Source organism: Elephantulus edwardii, unplaced genomic scaffold (genome assembly GCF_000299155.1).
Source record: "Elephantulus edwardii isolate Elephantulus edwardi_28Jun2011 unplaced genomic scaffold, EleEdw1.0 scaffold00213, whole genome shotgun sequence".
Lineage (NCBI taxonomy): Eukaryota > Metazoa > Chordata > Mammalia > Macroscelidea > Macroscelididae > Elephantulus > Elephantulus edwardii.
This window is the reverse complement of record NW_006399963.1, coordinates 5155462-5180235: the sequence shown is the minus strand read 5'-3', so window position 1 is coordinate 5180235 and position 24774 is coordinate 5155462. Positions and strand designations below refer to the sequence as shown.

General features: G+C 39.4%; 1 protein-coding gene across 1 annotated transcript in view; it reads left to right on the top strand.

The window, feature by feature from the left end:
* The first annotated feature begins 18902 nt into the window (after window positions 1–18902).
* The window catches only part of LOC102868599 (transmembrane protein 72-like), a 59010-nt gene continuing 53138 nt past the window's right edge, over window positions 18903–24774 (top strand). Inside the window, exon 1 of the mRNA XM_006897725.1 lies at window positions 18903–18972. Coding sequence (XP_006897787.1) covers window positions 18903–18972 — 70 coding nt within the window. The remainder of the gene's footprint in view (window positions 18973–24774) is intronic.

Sequence of the window (24774 nt, the reverse complement as noted above, 5' to 3'; positions counted from 1 at the left end):
GCTCTTGAGTACTTTAGAGAGGTCCCTAACCACAGATTTTCCCATCACAATACATTTTTTTATTTCCTGGCTACTGGTGCCAAGAGTGTTGACCGCGGAGCCGAGTAAAAACAATGTACACACACACAAAAAAGGAAAGAAGTATTTTTAAAAAGATGTATTTGAACTTTGTTAGTAAACAAGTATAAAATAAAAATTTTGTTTAAAATAATAATAAGCATAGATCAAGCAGGGAATACCAGAGGAATGTATATCTGTGTTTCATTGGCTATGCAAAGACGTTTGACTGTGTGGATCATAAAAAACTGTGGCTGACTCTGAGAAGAATGGGAATCCCAGAACACTTGATCATGCTATTGTGAAACCTATACTTGGACCAGGAGGCAGTTGTCAGAACAGAGCAAGAGAACACTGTATGGTTCAAAATTGGGAAGGGCATACACCAGAGATGTGTCCTATCTCCATACCTTTACAACCTGTATGCAGAACAGATTATCCGAGAGGTTGGGATCTATGGGGAGAAATATGGGGTCAAGATTGGTGGACGACCTATCAATAATCTGCATTATGCAGATGACACATCCCTGCTTGCTGAAACTGAGGAGGACCTGAAGCACCTGCTGCAGAGGGTCAAGGACTGCAGCCTCCAATATGGATTGAGGTTCAATGTCAAGAAGACAAAGATTCTCACCACTGGACCAATTGGCAGCATCAGGATGGATGGTGAAGAGATTGAGATTGTTCACAGCTTTAGTTTGCTTGGCTCCACAGTCAACACTCTTGGCACCAGTAGCCAGGAAATTAAAAGGTGTATTGCCATGGGAAAGTCTGCTGTTAGGGACCTCTCCAAAGTACTGAAGAGCAATGGTGTCTCTCTGGAGACTAAGGTGCATCTGATACAGGCAATGATCTTTGCAATCACTTGTTGTTCTGCATCAGAGAGTTGGACAACAACCAAGGAGGATAGAAGGAGAATTGATGCCTTTGAGCTGTGGTGCTGGAGAAGAGTATTGAGAGTACCATGGGCTGCTAGGAAAACAAGCAGATTTGTCCTGGAAAGGGTTAAACTGGGTGGCTCCTTGGAGGCAAGGATTCTGAGGCTCCGTCTAACATACTTTGGACATGTTGTGAGGAGAGACCGGTCCTTGGAGAGGGACATCATGCTTGGGAGGGTGGAGGGACAGTGCAGGAGAGGAAGGAGCTCTATGAAGTGGATTGATTCAGTGACTGGGTTAATCGGGATGAGAGTGTCAGAGACAGTGTGATTGGCACAGGACAGAGCAGAGTTTAGGGCTGTTGTGCATAGGGTCGCTATGAGTTGCAAGCGACTAGATGGCATATAACAACAACAACAGTAATAATCAATTCTATACACTAAAATGTATATGAATGGATGTAGTAAACAAATGTAAATGAAAAATTATATAAAACAATGTACATGAATGAAACACAATGTATATAAATTATTATGTGCAAACAAATAAAAGGGGAAAAGTAATAAAAATACATATTACTAGGTTGTGAAATAAAAAAATAGAAATTAAATAGGTGACATCACAACAGACCATCTGAAATTAAATTGATAATAATAAAATATTATAAAAATCTATTCTCTGATCAATTAAAATATAAAGGAGAAATGAACAAATTCCTTCAAATTTATATCCTATCCAGATTGACACAGCCAGACACAGAACACTTAAACAGTCTAATCACAAAAGAAGAAACTGAGGAGGCCATAAAAGAACTCCTGCACAAATAAATTTCTGACCCAGATGACTTTATGGCTGGATTCCACCAAACATTCAGAGGCAAAATATTACCAACTCTACTAAAATTATTTCAAAATAGGGGGGAAAAAACAACATTCCCAGAGTCACCCTATAAAGCAAGCGTAAACCTAATATAAAAATGCGGGGGGGGGGGAAGACACAACCAAAGAAGAAAATTATAGACCAATATTTCTCATGAATATAGATGCAAAAATCCTTAACAGAATCCTGGACAATAGAATCCAATGATATGTAAGACAAACAATTCATCATGACCAAGTAGGATTCATAAGATGTATGCAAGGAGGGCTCAATATAAGAAAAATAATCAGCGTAATTCATCACATTAATAAAGAACAAGAACGATATGATCCTATCAATTGATGCCTTAAAAGCCTTCAACAAAATCCACCACCCTTTAGAGTTGAACGGAATTTCCTCAACATAGTGAAAAGTATAGAAGCAAAACCAACAGCCAATGTCATTTTTTATGGAGAAAGAACAAAGGAATTCCTCCTGCAAACAGGGACAAGACAAGAAAGTACTTGCTAGGGCAATATGACAAAATAAAGAAATGAGAAGAATCCAAATTGGCAAAGAGATGGTAAAATTCTCACTATATGCAGACTCCACAAGCAACCCTTTTATCAGCAGCCGTCAGGAAATCCAAGGACAAATTGCATTGGTAAAGTCTGCTATCAGGGACCTCTGTACAGTACAGAAGAGCAACAATGTTAATCTGGAGACAAACATATGCCTGATCAAGGCAATGGTCTTCACAATTACTTGCTATGGATCTGAGAGCTGGACAGTAAAACCACGGGGTTGCCCCACTTGGTGGGTGGAGGTAGGAAGGAAGGAAATGGGAAGGATCCGGCAGAAGAGATTGGGTAGTGATGGGCAAGATCCATTGATTTTATAAACATAATGCATGGAAATTAAAAAATAACTAAGGATGATAAAAGAAGGATAGATGCCCTTGAGTTGTGGTACTGGTAAAGTATTAAACATACAGTAGACTTCCAGGAGAAAAATCAGATCTGTCCTGGAGAGAAGGTAAAACTGGGCTGTCTCCTGAAGGCAAAATTTTAAGGCCCTAGCTCACATACTTTGGGCATGTGGCCAGGAGGGACTAGTCCTTAGAGAGGAATATCATGACTGGAAGGGTAAAGGGAGCTGAGAGGAAAATCTAGAATAAATTAGCTAGAATTAGTGACTGGAGAAATGAGATTAATTCTGTCAGAGATGATGAGATCAGCTCAAAATAGGGCAGGTTTGCAGAGCTAATTTACATAGGGTCACTATGAGTTTAAGGTGACTTGATGGTACATAACAATAATATATGTACACAGAATACATGAAGGACTCAACAAAACCTGTTATACCTAGTAGACCAGCTCAATAGAGTAGCAGGATATAAAAAAATCAATAGGATTCCTCTGTGGTAACAAAGAAAACACAGAGAAGGAACAGAAAACAATACCATTTACCAACCACAAAGTGAGGAACTCAGGAATAAAACGAACTAGAGACACAGAAAGTCTTGATAAAGAAAATTACAAAGCACTAATGCAAGAAACAGTAAGAGATCTAACTAAAGGGGGAAATGTTCCTTGTTCATGCATAGGAAGACTCAATATAGTGAAAATTACAGTCTACCAAAAGCAATGTGTCTATTCAATGCAATTTCAGTACAGATACCAAATTCTCTTTTCAAAGAGATAGAGAGGGCAATTGCAAGTTTATTTGGAAAGGGAAGAGACCCTGCATAAGCAAAGAAGATCTGAAAAAAAAATGAAGTGGGAATTATAGCACTCCCTGATCTCAAAATCTACTACAAAGTTTTAATAACCAAAAGAACATGGTACTGTACAATGACAGACATACATCAGTTGAACAGAATCAAGAACCCAGAAATTAACCCATCTATCTATGGTCAATTGATATTAAACAAGGAAATAAAATCAATCAAATGGAGAAATGGCAACATCTTCAACAAATGGCATTGGTAACATTGGACTTCTAGCTGCAGAAAGCTGAAGCAGGAGCCACGTCTCACACTATATACAAAAAATAACTCAAAGTATATCAGAGACCTGGAGGTAAAGCCCAAAATCACAAAGATCATAATTGCCAAAAAAGGATAAAAAATAAAAGGCCTAACCTGTAGTATAAAGAGGTTGGCAAATACAGCCAAAAATGTACAACCAAGAGAGGATAACAATGATGAATGAGACCTTCTAAAGACTTAGTCCCTGTGTGCATCAGACAATTTTTCCAAAAGAGTAAAAAGAAAGCCTCCTGACAGGGGAAAAAACCCCACATTTGGTAATGCCATCTTATACAAGGGTCTCATAATGAATCTTTACAGAATACTACAGGTCCTCCCTAAGGAAAAGATGGATAACTAAATTACAAAATGGGCAAAAGATATAGAAAGATCCTTCACAAAGGAAGACAGATGGCCAACAGACACATGAAGCAATGTCCAAAATCATTGGCAATAAGAGACATGCAAATCAAAACTGCAATGAAGCACAGTCTCACACAGTAGTAGTGGCAAAGTTTAATAGGACAACAAGCAATTGATATTGGAGAGGATGTGGAGAGATTGGAACTTTTATGCATTGTTGGTGGGATTGTAAAATGGTACAACCACCCTGTAAGACAGTTTGGTGTTTCTTCAAAGAGCTGAACATAGAGATTCCGTATAACTGAGCTATTCCATTTCTATACCCCAAGGAAAACAAAACTGAAACACAAATGGAGACTTGTACATAGTCTTCATGGCAGAATTATTCACAGTAGCAAGAAAATAGAAACAGCCTAAATGTCCATCGACAAACAACTGGATTGAGAAATTGTTGTACATTCACAGGATGAATGCAGCGTTCAGGCTCAACGATTTAAAAAATTCTGTGTAACGTGGGAGAGGCTAGAGATGCTGTGAATGAACTCAAGTGCATATGAAGATATACTGTAATACCAGTAAGGTATGTATGAATATACAAAGAGAAAAGGGAAAGGGGCAGGGTGGCAGAAGTTGGGGAAGAGGAACAATCACTAGGTCACAGAGGTGGAGGGAGAGGTAGAATAAAAATAAAAGAACAATATTCATGAATGAAGCACAAAGTAAACAGATTATTGTTTGCAAACCAGTATAATTTTAAAAAATATATACAGAACATGGTGCTTCCTTCCTTGGAGATTCTAATAGTGACTACAATAATACAAAAGATTTGAGACCAGGCACAATGGCACAAGATCAGGGTGTATTTATGGATGGATGTTAAAGATGTCATAGTAAAAGAACACAGAAGTCAATGCCTCAGTGGATAAGCAAGTTGTAGCACTGCCAGTGCAAAATTTAGAGGGCCATGGTAAAATTTGGAAGAGAATGAGAAGCTTCCATGTTAGGTTATTTCAAGAGCAGAGAAAGTACATACAACCCAGGTAGAAGTTTAAAGACAGTAAAGTTATTACTTAAAGAGACATTCTTAGAAGAGAGTTGATCCATCTCAAGAGGTGAGAATAGATGACTGTCCCTTTTTGAGGTCCCCAGTTATATGAGATGCTTTTGGAGTGAGGCTATTGGTATACTCAGTTGAGTCAGGTTTGTTATTGGCAGGTTGTGATTGTCTTCTTGTGATGATTTCCCATTTCCTGGTTCTTCTGTTATCATTATAGCTATCTTCCTTTTTTTCTCTCTGACTCTTATCAGCACTAGTCAGAAAAAGGCTAACTTTAATTTCAGTTTTCTATCTTCTTTGTAGGCATAGTCCATGGGGATTTGTACAGCTAACCAAAAGACAGAACCTCTCAAGCAGTTCAAACCCACCATTGTCTCCATGCAAAAAAGATGGCCAGTCTCTTCTCCTTCCATTTACAGCCTAGGAAACCCAATGGCGAGTCAGCTATGAGTTGGTTCTAATTTTACATCAGTGAGTGAGTGGGTGAGTGCATTTATCCTGGGCTCCCAAGGCCTTTGCTCCATAAATAGACTGGCTCTGTCCCCAGGTGATGAGTCTTTCAGGGTGAAATGTCCACATTTAACAGGAATAACCCATTGAAGACAAGCAAAATGAACTTTGCCATTTTGTGTAAATTCAATTATTTCTCTTCCGTTCTATATTACTGAATTATTTTGTCTAATCCTAGCTCAAGTCCATGTTTGTTTTTGCATTCTGTGGGGGGGAAGGAGTTTGTTCTTTGTTGTTTGTTTTTCCTGGTGCATGTTCTTCAATTCCCCCATTCCAAACAACCATGTAAGATTTAAAAAGCAGCATTTGTGCAAGGACAAAGCCCTGATGGTAGGAAAGTGCAAGCTGAAGAATTCATAGAAAGGAGAATTACGGGGAAGAAATAGGATAAGTGTGATTACATTGTGAATATTTTAATAAATGTTATAAAACAAAATATGTATGAATGCTTAGACGAAAAAACTAATCTGCTATGTAAACTTTGACTAATGTAATAATGAAAAAATAAATTATAAATAAAAACACTTTTCATTTTGGTAGAGAGAGGACAAATGCTTAGCACCAAATAGATACATTTATCTTAAGTCTCCACTTAAAAACATAAACGAGGAGAGGTTTTTTCCCCCCCAAGATGTGTGGTTAATTATTTATTTTTCCATATGTGGATTAGCAGGAATGAACATAATCTAAATGAACGAAATATGATTGTTAATACTTTGCGATGTTACAATTACTTCAACTGTCTTAATAAAATTTACAGAAAGAATTTTTATACTTTACTGGCAAAGACATCTTCAGAGAACTACCTTAACTAAAACAAATATCTAATAGATTTCATGAAAGTATCATAAAAAATATGGAAAAGGAGTATAAAATTTTAACTCTCCCTTCCCAAGTTTCACACTAGCCTTTGCATTTTCATGAAAGCATGGATTCTGGGAGATCAAGGCCAGTACGTTTATGAAAGACCTTGAGTTCTCCCCCTGAGCTGGACTCCCACCAACTTACCCTGGCCTCATATGACTGAGAAAACTGTCCTCACAGTTTAGCAGAGAGTCTGGGGTTGGCAGGAAGTCTGTTTACACCGACTGGATTCTTTGACTAAAATATTACTTCCTCCACACATTGGATTCTACTCCAGGGAGGGTCAGAGTTTTAACCTTCTAATGCTACAAACCTGAGCAGGTATTTAGTCTCACATTGTCTCCAGGGAAGACAGATGTCAGAGACTAATTTTCAGAATTCTGCAATCATGAAGAGGGCAAGGACCCAGGAATGTTTAAAGCCCCTTGGCTGCCTGCTATAAATCCACATCAGGACAGTTGCTCCCAGGAGAAAGGGCTGAGCAGGAAGGAGTGTCTGACTGATGTAGGGCAGAGCAGGTGGTCTCTGTGCTGGGCCTCTCCAGAGTGGCAATCCTTCACCCTGTCAGTCAACTGCTCTTTCAAAGTGGCTTAATTGAAATGGAGTTCGTGGCAGTACCTCAGAAGGGTAAAAAGGGTTCAACCATCTTATTCCAAACACCTATGCCCAAATTCATTGCCATTAAGTCAGAATGACTTAATTGATGACGTATTCGGTTTCTGAGGCTATAAATAGAAAAAGAGGAGATTGCCCGCTTTTCTCCCAGAGTATCGCTGGTGTATTTGAACTACCAGAGAGGCAAGGCCTATAGGTTGAGCGTACAACTCCTGACATGGCTTATCTGAGAGCTGTTGGTTTTGTTTGCCGTCAAGTTGGAACCAACCCATAGTCCAGAGACTTTTGAGAGGCAGTAAATTACATGGGAGAAGATTGTCCATCCTTCTTCCATAGAGCAGCTGGTGGATTCGAACCACATGCATTAGAGATTTCATCACAACTGCTTAGCAGTAGACCACCATAGGTCCCTACTCTGAGAGTTAGCCTTTTTTTACTTTATTTTTATTTTACATTGGTTTGCATACAAAATTCATATACCTTGGTTTTTGTTTATATACGTTATGCTTCACTCATTCCTCTATTCACAATGTGTTTCATAGTAACATTCCAATACATTTTGTTTTATAAAGTTAATCACCATTGATCCACGCCAATAATTACCCCAACTTTGAAGGTCCCCACTGGGTTTTTTGTTTTTAAATTGTATTAGTGTGTGTGTGTGTGTGTGTGTGTGTGTGTGTGTGTGTGTACCGTCAAATCGGATCTGACTGGTACAGGAGGAAATGGCCCCTCCTTCTCCGGCAGAGCATCTGGTGGATTCGAACTGCGTATCTCTGGGATTGCAGTGCAGCTTCTTGCCACTAGGCCACCAGAGCTCCCCGCCATTGGGTCTTTATTAATGTTTTCAATCCCTCATTCTGCCCTCTTAACTCTGTGTATTCAAGATATTTCCGGCTCCATTCTCAGACCTACTCCTCCTTCCCCTTCTCTTTTTCGACTTTTTTATACATCTTGCTAGTTCTTGTTGTTGTTTTGTGCTGTCTGTCATTTGCGACACGTAGTGACCCTTTGTAAAAGAGCCCTAAACTCTGCTGTATCCTGTGCCAACCCCCAATCACTGAATCAATCCATCTTATCAAGGATCTTCATCTCTTGTGCTGTCCCTTCACCCTCCCAAACATGATGTCCCTCTCCAAGGACTGGTCCATCCGTGTAACATGCCCAAAGTATGTCAGATGAAGCTTCAGAATCCTTGCCTCTAAGGAGCAGACCAATTTCACCCTCTCCAGGCAAATCTGTTTGTTCTCCTAGCAGTCCATACTCTTCTCCAGCACCACATCTCAAAGGTATCAATTCTCTTTCTATCATCCCTAGTTCAGGTCTCTGATGCATAGCAGGCAATTGCAAAGGCTATGGCCTGTATCAGGCACACTTCTTAGTAATCCTTCTATTTTTACACAATTTGTTTTATACAGTATTTGTCTTTATGAGACTGACTTAGTATACTTACTTAGTTTACTCCTCATAATGCTCTCCACTCTCTTCCATGTTATAATATTTTTGAAAATCATTGCTCCTAAGTGTTGCATAGTATTTCATTCTAATAAAGGGATAACAATTTGTCAATCCATTCATTTGTTGACTGTCATTTTGAATGTTTCCATTTATTTTATTTTATTTTATTAATTTTAATGAACATTTACAGAGATGTTGGATTTCCATTCATTCATTGTTTCACTTTTCTCCCTGCCCAGCCCTCCCCCAACCCAATTTGCTTCTCTCTTTGAAAAGCAAAAGAAAGATTCCTTCTTTGGTATACAATCCCCCCGCCTCCCTCCCACTGCCCCGAGTACACTCCACTATGCAACCTTCATTTGGGACTCTTGTGATAACCATAATACCCTATCATATATCACTTTTAGATTATTCGCTCCCTCATCTATTTCAATGCAGTATGCATAATTTATCCAGTTTTTCTCAGTCTTACCCCAACCCTGATGTTAGTCCCGTTCTACAACAATGGTACTATGCGGTATTTGTCCTTTTGTGACTGAGATATTTCACTCAGCATAAAGTCCTCCAGTCACCCATTTTTAATAATATTGCATAAGTTCCTTGTTTTTCAATGCAACATGGTATTCCATTGTGTGTGATAGCTTCGCTATCTATTCGCTTGTTGATGGGAACTTAGGTTGTTTCCAGCTCCTTGTTATTGTGAACGAAGCCACAATAAACATGGGTGTGCATATATCTGCTTCGATGTCAGTTATGGTCTCTTTGGGATATATTTCCAGTAGTGAAATTGCTGGGTAGAATGGTATCTCTATTTGCAAATTTTTGAGAAAGCGCTATACTGCCTTCCACCGTGGTTGCACTATTTTACACTCCCACCAACAGTGAATAAGGGTTCCAGTTTCTCCACAACCTTGCCAGAATTTGTTGCTTGCTGTTCTGTTAAATTTTGCTCTTCTGTCTGGGGTGAGATGATATCTCATAGTTGTTTTAATTTGCATCTCTCTTAGAGCTAGGGATTCTGAACATTTCTTCATGTGCTTGTTGGCCATCTGAATGTCTTCTTTGGTGAAGTGTCTGTTCATATCCTGTGCCCATTTTTCAAATGGATTATTTACCTTTATCTTGTTGTGGTGCTCAAGTATTTTATAAATTCTGGATATAAGTCCCTTATCTGATACGCCATTACCAAATACTTTTTCCCAGTCTGTGACTTCCCTTTTTACCCTGTTGGAGAAATTTTTGGATGTGCATAGGGATTTGATTCTTAGAAGATCCCATTCATCTATTTTATCTTCTCCTGGTTGTAGGTTTTTCAGAATACTTGGAAAACTGTTTATGTTGTGGATTAGGACTTGTAGCATTCTTCCAAGCTTTTCTTTAATGAAGCTTATGGTCCTTGGTTTTAGTCCTAGGTCCATGATCCACTTTGATTTGGTTTTTGTATATGGAGTGAGGTGTGGATCTTGCTTGAGGCTTTTACAGATACTTTTCCAATTTTGCCAGCATCATTTGTTAAAAAGGCTGTCATTTCCCCACTTAACTGAGTTCATCTCCTTGTCAAAAATCAGTTGACCGTAGATAGATAAGCTGATTTCTGGGTTCTCAATTCTATTCCATTTATCTATTTGTCTGTCATTGTACCAGTACCACACTGCCTTAACCTCCACAGCAGTGTAGCAGGATTTGAAATCAGGGAGTGAGATACCTCCTACCTTTCTTCTATTTTTAATAAGTACTTTGCTTATTCGGGGCTTCTTTCCATTCCAAATGAAACTGGAAATTGCTTTTTCCATCTCCTTAAAGAATGGGATTGGTATTTCTATTGGGATTGCATTAACGGTGTAAATTGCCTTTGGGAGTATTGCCATTTTCAAAATATTGAGTCTTCCTATCCATGAGCAAGGGATATTCTTCCACTTCTCAAGTTCTCTTTTTGTTTCTTGCAGTAATGTTTTGTGATTTTCTTTGAACAGATCCTTGGTGCTTCTGGTTACATTTACTCCAAAGTATTTAACCTTGTGATTAGCTGTTGTGAAGGGTATTACTTTACTTAGCTCAGGCTCTGTATTCTCTTTTTCACTGTAGAGAAACCCAACTGATTTTTTTTTATGTTGCTCTTGTATCCTGCTACTTTGCTAAATTGGTCCACTGTGTCCAATATTTTTCTTGCTTAGTCTTTAGGGTTTTCTAAGTACATCATATCATCTGCATAGAGATAATTTTTCCTCCTCTTTGCCAATTTGGGTACATTTTATTCCCTTCTCTTGTCTTATTTCTATTGCTAAGACTTCCAATACAATATTGAATAAGAGAGGTGACAGTGGGTATCCTTGCCTAGTTCCTGTTCTTAAAGGGAATACCTTTAACCTCTTTCCACTGTGAACAATGTTGGCTCTCGAGTTTGCATAAATACTTTTTACTGTGTTGAAGGAATTCCCCTCTAATCCTATTTTGTTGAGTATTTTAATTAGGAAAGGGTGTTGGATTTTGTCAAAGGCCTTTTCTGCATCAATTGATAGGATCATGTGAGTCTTGTTTTTTGCTTTGTTAATGTGATGAATTACATTAATTGTTTTCCTTATGTTGAACCATCCTTGCATACCTGTTATGAATCCCACTTGGTCATGATGAATTATTTCTTTTTTGGGGGGTGTATTTTTTTAATAATTTTAATGAGTATTTAACAGATATTTTGGATTTCCATTCATTCATTGCTGCACTTCTCTCCCCGCTCATCCCTCCCCCCCCCCAGTTCGCTCCTCTCTTTCAAAAGTAAAAGAAACACTCCTTCCCTGGTACACAATCCCCCCGCACCCCTCCAACCGCCCCAAGTACATTCCACTATGCAACCTTAATTGTGGATTCTATTGGCAAGTATTTTATTCAGGATTTTTGCATCTATGTTCATGAGAGATATTGGCCTATAGTTTTCTATTTTGGTGGTGTCCTTTCCTGGCTTTGGTATCAAGGATATGTTTGCTTCATAGAATGAGTCTGGGAGAATTCCATTTTTTTCCATTTTTCTGAAATAGTTTATGTAGAATTGGTGACAGTTCTTCTCTGAATTTTTTATAAAATTAACTTGTAAAACCATCTGGTCCAGGGCTTTTTTAGGTTGGAAATTGTTGCATTACCTTTTCAATTTCTTCTTTTGTAATGGGTCTGTTCAGATGTTCAGTTTCGGTTTGTGTCAGTTTAGGTAGGTTGTGCATTTCTAAGTATTTGTCCATTTCCTCTAGGTTTTCATATTTGTTTAAGTATAGTTTTTCATAACACTCTAATGTTAGCTTTTTTATTTTAGTTGGTTTTGTTGTGATGTTGCCTTATTCATCTCGTGTTCTAATTATTTGCGTCTTCTCTTTTGTGAGTTTTGCTAGTGGTTTGTTGATTTTATTGACCTTTTCAAAGAACCAACTCCTAGTTTTGTTGATAGCTTCAATTGTTTTTCTGTCTTCCATTCCATTTATTTCTGCTCTAATTTTTATAATTTCAGTTTTTTTAGAGAGTGTTGGGTTTTCTTGCTGTTCATTTTCAATTTGCTGGAGATGTTGGGTTAGAGACTCAATGGTCAGTTTTTCCTGCCTTTTGATGTGATTGCTTATTGCTATAAATTGACCTCTGATTACTGCTTTAGCTGTTTTCCATAGGTTTTGGTAAGTGGTATTTTCATTGTCATTTGTTTCCAGAAACATTCTAATTTCATTTTTTATTTCTTCTAATACCCAGTCATGTTCAAGAAATGTGTTGTTCAGCCTGCAAATGTATGATTTTTTTTCTCCTTTATCTTATTATTAATTTCTAATTTTGTAGCATTATGGTCTGAAAAGATGCTTTGTATTATTTCTATGTTTTTTAATTTATTGATGCTTGCCTTGTGACCTAGAATGTGATCTATTCTGGAGAACATTCCATGCACATTGGAGAAAAAGGTATACTGTGCTTTTGGGGGGGGGTGCATTAACCTATAAACGTCTATGAGGTCAAGTTGGTTTATTGTGTGGTTAAATTCTTCAGTATCTCTGTTGAGTTTTTTTTCTGGTAGTTCTATCTTCTCTTGAGAGGGGTGTATTGAAGTCTCCAAGTACTTTTTTGTTTTGGAAAATTTAACTATGATATGTCTTCATGGTTTTCTTTTTACGTCTAGTGTATTTGGTGTTTGCTGAACTTCTTGAATGTGGATTTCCTTGTTCTTCATAATACCTGGAAAGTTTTCTTCTAGTACTTCTTTCACAATTTTCCAGTGATTTCCCTGTCCTTGTAGTCTGGAATTCCAGTCATACACTTGTTGTTCCTTTTGATGTCATCCCACATGGTTAGAATGTTTTCTTCATTCTTTGTGTCTCATCTCTGATTTTTCTTCTAATATGTTTCCGTTAAGGTTCTTGTCTTCAAGCTCACTGTCCTTCTGCTCCATCTTGTCTGTTCTACTTTTTTGCTGCTTCAAAATGTTGGACACTACTGCCATTTCAGTCTTAATATTCTGGATTGTATTATCATGCATTTATGTAATTTCCAGTATTCTCTGAGTTTTATGTACTCTATTTTGTGATTATTTTTTAAATTCTTGTACTGCTTTGTCTATATTCTCAATTCTTTCTTCCATCTTTTGAATTTTCTTCAATACCACAGGGTCCAGAGCTGTTGTGCATAAGGTTGCTATGAGTCACAAGCAACTCGGTGGCACATAACAACAAAAACAACAATGGAAATGATAATGTGAAACACCATGTGAATGATGGCATGTATGAAACACAATGTATATAAATGAAACAGAATATTCATGACTTTTGTATGTAAACCAATATAAAATTAAAAAAAGAATTTTAAAAAACCAGCAAGGAAAACAGGATAACTGAAAAAAACTGCCTTAGGTCACAGAACAGCACTTGGTAACTAGAGCTAGGTGATGATGGTGAATTGAGCAGCAGAGCGTTATGTGTCATCTTATCTATTAGCTTCTGTAAATACCATGCCTTTTGTTTCTACCCTCCTTATCAAGAGACAGATGGTCATCCAAGTATTGCAATGTCCAGAAGGAAGAAAGCATTGCCACTCTCATATCCCTCTGAAAGAGTGAAAAATATATTCCCAGGAGTGCATCACCAAATACATCATTCTGGTATATGACCAGAATTGAGTCACATCCTCATTATTAAATAAAAGGAGAAGTTTGTGACTACAGAAGCCTCCCACCCACCAAGGACTGTAAAACATCTGATCCATAATTTCTGAGTACTAGGACAGAACATCAAGCAAAATTACCTTTAGTTTGAAAGGAAAAAAGAAGAGACAGTTGTATTATCCATAACTCCTAATCAGCTCAGAGACAATGGTTTAAAGAGGGGATAACATCTGGTCCAACTATCCTTATCACTATACTCTAATGAGCTCCACAGACACCTGCATTAAACATGTCATAGGGACCTAGAGGGGTATGATAGAGATATCCTTGGCAGGCATGTTAAACTTTAAGTTAATAAATACAGTCCAAGAAAAATTGTGTCAATCATATATTTTTAAAAATTTATTTTAAGGATCAATAAGTCTTGCTGTTTGATACTATTTAATCTGACTCAAGAACTTAAGTAAAATAAAATAAAGCTTACTCCTGTGCCATCTTTATCATCTCTACTCAGTTTAAGCTCATTGTTGTCATTACTGTTTCAATACATTTTGTAGAGAACTATCTTCTTTTTTGATGAGACTCTACTTTTCTGAGCATGTTGTGCTTGTCCTTTCTGATAACATGTATGTGAAATGAAGTTGTACAATTCTTCCTTCAAAGAATCACTCAAGAATTATACCTCAACGTTAAGAAAACAAAAATCTTCACCACTGAATCCACTGAAAAAAGTCACTATAAAGAAGCCTCAAAAACTTAAACTAATTGCTGTCAAGTAAGAATCAACAAATAGTATGTTTTTGGGAGCTGTAAATCGAAAAGGAGATGTTCTATATTTCTTTCATGGGGTAGTTGGTGGATTCAAACTACTTGACTTTGGGTTGACTGCCTAAGTCTTTACCCACAGACCAGAGGCAAGGATAACATCATGTTAGATGGAAATAAATGGAAATTGTCAAAGATTTTATTTTACCTTGATCCACTATCAACACCTTGTTATTATTTTTGTTAGGTGCCTTCAAGTCACTATGCCTCATAGTAATTCTTAGTAGCAGCAATAAAGAAATTAAAAGACCTGCTGCATTGGAAAAGTCTGCTTTCAAGGACTTCTCCAAAGTATTCAAGATTAATGATGTAATTTTAAAGACTAAGATGTGCTTGGGTTTTTTCAATTGCTTTCTATGCCTCTGAAAGTTGGACAGTGAATAAGGATGAAAGAATTGATTCCTTTTAATTGTGGAACTGGAAAAGGGTACTAAATATCCTATGACCTGCCAAAAGAAGAAACAAGTCTGTCTTGGGAGCCAGGGTGATACTTAGAGGCAAGGACAGTGAAACTCCATCTCACATACTTTGGGTATGTTGTCAGGAGAGACAAATAGTGATGGGAAAGTTGGAGGGTCAGGGAAAGAAAGGAAGACTTTCAATAAGATGGAATGATGCAGTGACTATAAGAACAGGTTACAGTTCATGAGCATGTCAGAGGTCATGGGGATGGTGCAGGGCAAGGTTCTGATCTGTTGTTTATAGGATAAGCATGAGTCATCATCAACTGGACAGTACATACAAACAACAGTAACAGGAATATTTCATATTCTGACAAAATCACAATTGATGTCATCAATTCTTTTTAAGTCTTCCTAACACATTGTCCAACTTTCACACATATTTTGTTGTTGTTGTGCACCATTAAGGGGCCTGCAACTCATAGTAACCCTGTGTACAACAGCCCTAAATCCTGCTCTATTCTGTGCAAATCTTATTGTCTCTGACACACCTACCCTCATTACCACAGTTACTAAATCAATCCATCTCATCGAGGGTCTTCCTCTCTTACACTGTCCCTCTACCCTCCCAAGCATGCTGTCCCTCTCCAAGGACTGATCTCTCCTAGCAACATGTCCAAACTATGTCAGACAAAGATGATAGATAGATAAATAGATAGATAGATAGATAGATAGATACCAAGATAGATATAGATATAAAGCAATTGAAAATATGTTTACTTGAGGCAGGTGCTTCTTAATCTTAAGTAATAACCTTGTTTGTCTTTTGATTTTGGGTCCAAGTAAGGTGGAATCAATAACAACTACACTCTTTTTTTCCATTTCTTATGTGTTTTGGGTTTTTTTTTGGTTCAGAGTTATGATAATTTTCCCTCCTTTATGTTCAGATATAATATCTGTTGAAGGTCATAGTCTTTGAGCTTTATCAAAAAGTGCTTCAATTCTTCTCTATTCTCTGCAAGCAAGACTGTGTTCAAGGGGGGAAAGTAAGACATTTTAAAGTTACACTCTTTAGAGTATGCCATGAAATCTTGGTTACATTTAACAACAAATTAATTTTCGTAGTTATGTTTCCTCTCATATTTAATTATATGTAATTGCTATTGTTACTGGATACCATCAAGTTGAGTACGATTTGTAGTGGTCCTGTAACAATCCTGCCTTATCTTGTGTCATCCTTATCATGTCTGACATACTTGAACCCACTTTGCCACTGTGTCAATCCATCTCATTTAAGGTCTTCATGTCCTTTACTGACTCTCCAACTTTCTAAGCATCATGCCCGTTTCCAAAGAATAACCTCATATAACTGTTGTTGTTATGTGTTATCGAGTAGCCTATGACTCATAGCAACCCTATGTATGCCCTAAACCTTGCTCTATCCTGTGCCAACCTTATTGTCTCTGACACACCTACTCCCATTACGCTAGTCACTGAATCAATCCATCTCATCGAGGGTCTTCCTCTCCTGCACTGTCTGTCCACCCTCCCAAGCATGACATTGCTCTCCAAGGACTGGTCTCTCCTTGAAACATGTCCAAAGCATGTCAAATGACTCTTCAGAATCCTTGCCTCCAAGGAGCAGCCTGGTCCCACCCTGTATAGAAAGAACTTGTTTGTTCTCCTAGCAGTCAGCACCAGAGCTCAAAAGCATCAATTCTCCTACTATCATCCCTAGTCATTGTCCAGCTTTCTGATGCATAGCAAGTAAATGCAGGCTATGGCCTGTATCAGGTGCACCTTAGTCTATATACTTATGTCGTTGCTCTTCAGCACTTTGGAAAAGTCTCTGACTGCAGACTTTCCCAAAGTAATTTGTCTTTTCATCTCCTGGCTGCTAGTGTCAAGAGTTGATTGTGGAGCCAAGCAGACTAAAGCTGTTGACAGTCTCACTCTCTTCACCATCTAGCATGATGCTGTCAATTGTACCAATTCCTGTTTTCTTGATGGTGAGCATCAATTCATATTGAAGGCTACAGTCCTTGACCTTCTGCAACAAGCACTTCAGGTCCTCCTCACATAACTACACGTCCGAATTTTGCGAGAAGATGCGTCATCATCTTAGCCTTTAATGAGCACTCTAGTTGTACTTTTTCCAAGACATATCTGTTTGTTCTTTTGTCAGCCTATGGGATATTCAGTACTATTCTCCAGCATCACAACTCAAAGACATCAGTTCTTCTTCTGTCATCCTTATTTATTGTCCAGCTCTGTGATGCATAGACAGTGATTGAAAAGACTTTGGTCACCATATTGTTGTTGTTGTTGTTGTTGTTGTTGTTGTTGTTGTTACATGCCGTCGAGTCGCTTGCGACTCATAGCGACCCTATGTACAACAGCCCTAAACTCTGCTCTGTCCTGTGCCAATCGCACCATCTCCAACACACCCATCCCAATTACCCCAGTCACTGAATCAATCCACCTCATAGAGGGCCTTCCCCTCCTGCGCTGTCCCTCCACCCTACCAAGCATGATGACCCTCTCCAAGGACCGGTCCCTCCTTACAACATGTCCAAAGTATGTTAGACAGAGCCTCAGAATCCTTGCCTCCAAGGAGCTACCTGGTTTGACCCTTTCCAGGATGAATCTGTTTGTTTTCCTAACATGGTATTCTCAATACTCTTCTCCAGCACCACAACTCAAAGGCATCAATTCTCCTTCTATCCGCCACCATAGTCTTCAAAAATATATTATCAACAAAAACAATTAAAAAATTATTGTAGCTGAGTTTACCATTATTATGATAATTTCTCCCCCCTTAGCTTGTTTGTTTCTGGTATCTTCCAAATGAACAAAGAAGGCATATATTTCAAAAGAAAATATTTTGAAAGAAAATTAAAATGTAATGAGTACATTAGGAAAATAAAAATTAGTCAAAATCCACCACTCTCAAATTTTCAAGGCAACTTCCTGGCCCAGTTCTACTTTAATATACTTTGGGAACCATCAACTCAGCCAAATTCTCACATTCATTTTTTGCAAATTTTACTAAAGTTCATAGATCTTTGTAAATTTCCCCAAGGTCATACAGTTAATTATTGACATGCAATGTCTCTTCTGAAGAATCATAATAGTTCCTCCCAATTACATGCCAGGGATATTTGTCAAGGATAAAAAAAGGTCCGTTTGTGGTGAGGCCTGGACTAAATACGCTTTGGTAGGTATCCAGGTCTGCCACAGACTGGGAAAGCATTCTAATTCAACTCTAAGCACAAGCTTGAAAGCTTGGCTCTTATTTCAAAAGTTGTTTCCACTATAATTTAAAGGCACATCCCTCTCTCCCTCAAATCCAATCACAGACCTCCATGTGTCTTGTATTCCCATAAGACTGACTCTTCACAGACCTCAGTGCCATATCCAAGTGAAACTTCTCTGGTGCTGTCTGGTAAGGAAAAGTCCTTGATCCTCTCCTCAGCTGTCTCCTCCAAGCCAGAAACAGTTAATTTCTTGCTTGTTTCAGCTGCCCTAGCCCAACCCTAATCATCCTGATCTCAGACAGCAGCAAAGCAAGGCTGCAGTGCTCGAGGCCACGGGCTACACGGAGGAGAGGGGACATTCTTCCCAGGTAATGATTAAACCAACTCCCTGGCAAGGTCACAGTGTCAGGACCAGGAAAAGGATCCCTATTCACACCTTCACAAGGCTACAGTGGCCACGACCAGTTTGGGAAGGCATAGTCCTGAGCTTGGGAGCCTGGAACCAGCAGCTACAGACTTCTACCTGCAGACAGGTGTCTGGAAGCATCCCAGGCCAAAGCCTCTGCTACCTGGCCTGCTGGGACACTGCCCTCACTGCTCCCAGCATCATGAAGCTCCAACTGTTCTGGACTGGACTGGAATACACCTGCCGGCTCCTGGGCATCACCACAGCTGCAGGTAGGACCCTACCTCACCCTGCTGTCCTTACAGTCTGAGCAGAGCAAAATGGGCTTCTTAAGGGTGGAAGGTAGCCAACTGAAGGAGTAGTGGCAACTGACAACACCTGTCCCTCACTTTCCTGCCCATGTTCCCAGCTGGCTCTGTAGGCACGGAGAGTATACCTAAGGTTGAGGCTAGTGTGTCCAGGATAAAACCTCTGCTTTACAGCCTAATCTCCAAGTACTAAAGGTCAACCTCATTGTCCTCATCTCAGAAATTAGTCAGTGGAGATGTGGTAAGGCAGAGGCTGGGAAGACACAGAAACTGGTACTTCACAAGTATGGAAATGGTAAACTGAGTTCACCTTGTTTAACTCAAATCAAAGTCCTGTTCAAAGAAAAGAGAATCCCCATTTCCACTCCGGCAGGGCCAAACTAGAGGGCTGGATATGGAGGTTACAAGTTCCAAGTTCCCTGGTGCCCATTAACAGAAAGACTCTGTTGCCTACTGCAGGAGCCCACAGTTGTTTGGGGAAAACTGTATCTCATCTGAACTTTCTTGACATTAGCTCTTCATTCTACTCAGCCTTCAGTTATGTCCACTTGTTATTGGAAAGACATGTAGAGACAACACCTGCTGTAGTCCTAAGCTCTGCCTGCTTACTTCCCCAAAAAGAACTAGATCGTCAGCCTCATGGCCTTACTTACTCAGCATCTCTGATGGGGTTGTGAGAAGATGCAATTTTAGACTTTTTCTTAAGGTCTCATTTCTAGGAAGAGACTTCCATCTCATTACGCAGAAATTTGCGCATTGTTCATGCCAAATGGGAAAAGTCCTAGCCTGAATACAGCTCCAACTCTGTCACTAATCACATGCATGACCTTGGGAGGGCCACTTGGCCTCTTTAAATCTGAACTTTCTGATCTTTTTCCAAAGGGGATCACTAGTTCTTCAAATTAGAGTATTTTGGAGGATCAAGGACCAGGAATACATACCTCTAGGAATAGTTCCCTTCCAAAGTTCAGTGGTCACTATGAGTTAGCATGTGGGTCCTTTGAGAATCTAAATCATGGGTAAGAAGGCTGGAAGACATCCTGTAATCCCACTTTTTCTTTTACAAGACAGAGCAGTTGAGCTTAATTGGGGAGGTAACCTTGTCCAAGGTCACTCTGCAGGTGAGAACCAGCCTATACTCCATTCAGCAACAGTCTGGACTCTGGTCAAAGCCCTTCCTGCATCTTAGGTGGGAAACTACCTAGCCTGCACATAGGAGTCTGTGGTTACTCTTCTGAGATCCTGGGTAGATGGACATGATAGAGGATTTAGCTTAAACCCCTTTTGGAGCACATTGTCACTTCCATATACATAAGGGAATGACTTTAGGTCCCTACCAAGCCTATTTTAGGAGAAGAAAGCTAGCCTATATAAGGTTCCAGATGCTACTTTTGAGTCTACCCCGCCATCTCTGGTCCTGTTGTTGTTGTTGTTGTGATGTGCCGTCAACTCACTAGTGACTGTTCTGAACTCTGCTCTGTCCTGAGACAAATTTATAGTCTCTGGCACACCCACCCCCATTATCCCAGCCACTGGGGCTTCCTCTCCTACACTGTTCCTCCACTCTCTAAAGCATGATGTCCCTCCTTAAGGACTGGTTCCTCTTTGCAATATGCCTAAAGTATGTCAGAGGAAGCTTTGGAATCCTTGCCTCCAAGGAGCTGCCTAGTTTTACTAGGTTTAGGATGAACCTATTTGTTCCTTGCAGTCCATAGTATATTCAATGCTCTTCTCCAGCACCACACCTCAAAGGAACCAATTTTCCTTCTATAATCCCTAGTCATTGTTCATATTCCTGATACATAGCAAGTAATTATGAAGACAATGACCTGGATCCGGTACACCTTAGTCTCCAGACTGGCACTGCTGCTCTTAAGTACTCTGGAAATGTCCCTAACAGCAGATTTTTCCAATGCAATTCATCTTTTGATTTCCTGGCTGCTAATACCAGAAGTGCTGACTGTGGAGTCAAGCAAACAGAAGCTGTTAACAATTCCAATCTCTTTACCCTCTATCATGATGCTGCCAACCAACCCAATGGTGATAAACTGTTTTCTTAAAGTTGAACTTCAATCCACATTGAAGACTAGTCTTTGATCTTCTGCAGCAAGAGTCTTGGTCCTCCTCAGTTTCAGCAGGCAAGGTTTTGTCATCTGCATAACATGGGTCGTTTATGAGTTTTCATCTAATCTTGATGCCACATTTCTCCTCATAGAGCCCAGCTTCCCGGATGATCTGTTCTTCATGTTGTGTTGTTGTTAAGTGCTGTCGAGTTGTAGGTGACTCACAGAGACCTTATGAATGAAAGTCTTCAACACTTGCATGACTTTCGTCCTTTCTCCAGGTTCATGGGGTTTCTGGAGGCTTGTTTTAATCAGGGAATCCACCAAACACGGTCCACCATGGGTAACCATTATCACATTTGACACATCAATGTCACAGTGTTCAGCTTCACAGCAACCAAAAGTTACCTCTGTACAGCAAGTGGACACACCAGGGCTATACGACCTAGAAGAATGTTTGACCAAAAACAATGAAAAACGAAAGTGTGGAGATAGGATGCATCCCTGGTATTCACCCTTCCCAGTTTTGAACCATGCAGTGTTTCATTGCTCTGTTCTGACAACTGCTTCCTGTTCTAAGTAAAGGTTTTGCATAAGCACAATCAAGTGTTCTGGGATTCCCATTCTTTTCAGAGTCAGCCATAGTTTGTTGTAATCCACACAGTCAAATGTCTACATAGTCAATGAAACACAGATATGGATGGGTCTTAGACACAGGTGCCAAGGGCAGAAAACAACACTTGAATGTCCACAGTCCTACATTTGTTAATATCAAGTTTTGGGGTGATTGCTTTCCCCATATGCGTGAATGAGAGTCAGCCACATTCTGCCAGAGCTGAGGTCTGCCTCCAGTCAGGAAGCTGTTTAAATACATGTATCCTTATTCACCTAATGGATTAGCTAAAGACAATTTGAGTCTGATTTATCTCAGCCAGTGGCAGGGTCTGTAGCCCCTCCCCCACGGATATTCTTCCTCTTAACCACAACCTTCTCCTTCTGCACAGAAGGTTGCTATTAATGCTGGAGTAGAGCCTCTACTTTATTCTCATATAAGATTCAGGTTAAAAATAGGTCACAAGTTTCCATCTAATAGACAGGCTTTCAAATAATCTTGCTAGGGCTTTCTAGAGCACTGAGAGTAAGCAGGAAGCTTCAGAGAAGGACTGTGGCAAATCTCAAGTTTCTTCCAGCATCATTGGCTTTCTGGCCTATTTCCAGCATGTAAGATTTGCAAATTCCTTGTTTCTCTAAGCCTCTTTTTGTTGAAATCCTCTGTTGAGAAGTCTAGGCCTCATTTGCAAGAACACTGCAGCTGGAGAGAATGAGACTGGCACTTTGCAGAGACCCTGGGAGCCCTGAAATGGCACTTTATCTCACTGTTTTGGGAACTTGTGAATTTTCCAGAAGCTGGGTAAGGCAGATGACAAGTATCATCTAGTGTTACCTGCACTGACTGATCAACTCCACACTAAAGTTGTGATTGTGCCTTCAGAAAGCCTAGCAAAGTGTCTGGCTCAACTATGTACTCTTTTCCTCTCTGCTAAGACCTTTTTTATTTTTTGGCATTTTTTAAAATTTTTATTATTTTGTGTGTGTATCATCAAATCGGATTTGACTGGTACAGGAGAAGATTGTCCCTCCTTCTCCAGCAGAGCTTCTGGTGGATTCAAACCGCTCATCTCTGGGATCAGCTCAGACCTTTGGATGCAACTGCATTACAACCCTGAGTCCAGTTTTATCTCAAATACTTTATTTTTAATTACTCTCACCTTCATATCCAGTTGCTTCATATTCCATTCTTGCCCCATCTCGTGGCTTAGGAACACAGCCTCACAACATCAGTGGTTTAGGAATACATTTGAAGTACTTCCACAGTTATACAAGTAAACAGGCCATAGCAGACCATATCCAGCTACAGGTGTTTATAAAATTAGAAAATTCTGTCCTTGTGAATTAGTCCTGTGGTTTCATAAAAGGATGCTTATCTCATTGTCTTACACTTGACAGGCTTTATTCATTTGCCTTACCTGCCTGGTCTAAGAAGGTAGAATGTGTGTCAGAGAAACATAAGAGAAAGTCTTTTAATGCCTCCAGTGCTCAAAATATGGCACTCTTGTTGTTGTTGTTAGATGCCGTCATGTCAACCAAGATTCATAGTGGTCCTATGGATGACAGACCTGAACCCTGCCCTACACTATGCCATCATCATCTTTTCTGCCACACATGAGTCCATCATTGCAGTCACTGTGTCAATCCTCTCAAGCAAGGGTCCCCTCCTTCATTGACCCTCCACTCCACTTTTCTGAGCATGTTGTACTTTTCCAAGGATTGACCCCTCCTAACAACATGTCCAAAATATGGGAGACAATGTTGCATTATTCTTCCCTCTCAGGAGCACTTTGTTCCCTTGATAATTCAAGGGATATTTAGTACTCTTCTCCAGTACCAGAACTCAAAGACATTAATTCTTCCTGATTAAAGACAGAACTGAAGGAGTAAACAAGCTGTCCCACCTCATGCAGATAACACCTACAGACAGGGTACTGAGTTAAAGATTTAAACTCCAGGAGGGGCTCAAATCTGTGATTTGTTCTCACCATATACTGACTATCAAGTAGAGTTGGGTAATTTAGGTGAATGAGGTTCATCTAAGGTAGGAAGAGCTCAGAGTCTAGGCCAATCCCCTCACTGCAATGAGCAAAGGGACTGTATGACACACTTGGGTCCCTTGCTTTTCCTGGAAGGTAGGATTGCTTTCCCTTAAAGTTATTTGGTCCTTTTCATGGCTGAGCAGGAGTCTTGATAACATTCTCCTTCCTTACGTATCAGCTTCTGCCCAACAGCAACCACCCAGAAAGTATGTGAAGAACTCTCTTGTTCCAGGTCTCATAGATTTTCCCCAGGAAATATTTGTGGATCAGGTTGATGGGAGCCTCCTGAAAACAGTTGTTCTGGGTAATAATAGCAATAATTATGGTTATTAGATAAGTATTTAATGAAAATCAAATTTTCGTGTACTATGTATTTACTCCATTTAATTTTAGCCTTGTAACTACACTTTGAAGCATCCTTATCCTTAAACCCATTGTGTAGATGTTGTTATTGTTAGGTGACATTGAGTTGAGTATATAGAGAGCAATGATAAAACTTGATGGCTGTGAGATGTCTTGTTCAAGATCTCAAAACCAGGAAACCGATTATCAAGAGTCAAATTCATGACTTCTTAGTCCTGAGGCTCTACTCTAAATCACTGTGCCCTTCACTTCAACTGTGCTAGAACACATGTCTGTTCACAACTTGGTGACCTTATAATTCAAGATAGAGTAACATCAAGAAGGATAACAGAAAAGTTCAAACAAGTCATCCCCATCGGTCTACCCTCATACTCCTATCATCAGACCTGTCATCAGGCATGGGTAGGCAGAGTTATAGTAAGGATGGGTCCAGTTACATTGAAGCACATAACCAGTGGTCACTAAAGACTTTAAATTTACTGTTCATTCTCTGTCCCTATTAGATTACTGTGAAGTCATTAACTGGCGCTATCATTACTTTATCCAACCAAGCCCACTCCTAAACCCCAGCTGAAGACAGAAAAATGAGCACACATTTTCTTTTTTTAATGTATAATTTTTTATTTATTTATTTTTTTACAGAGGTTTTGGATTTCCATTCATTCATTGCTGCAATTTTCTCCCTTCCC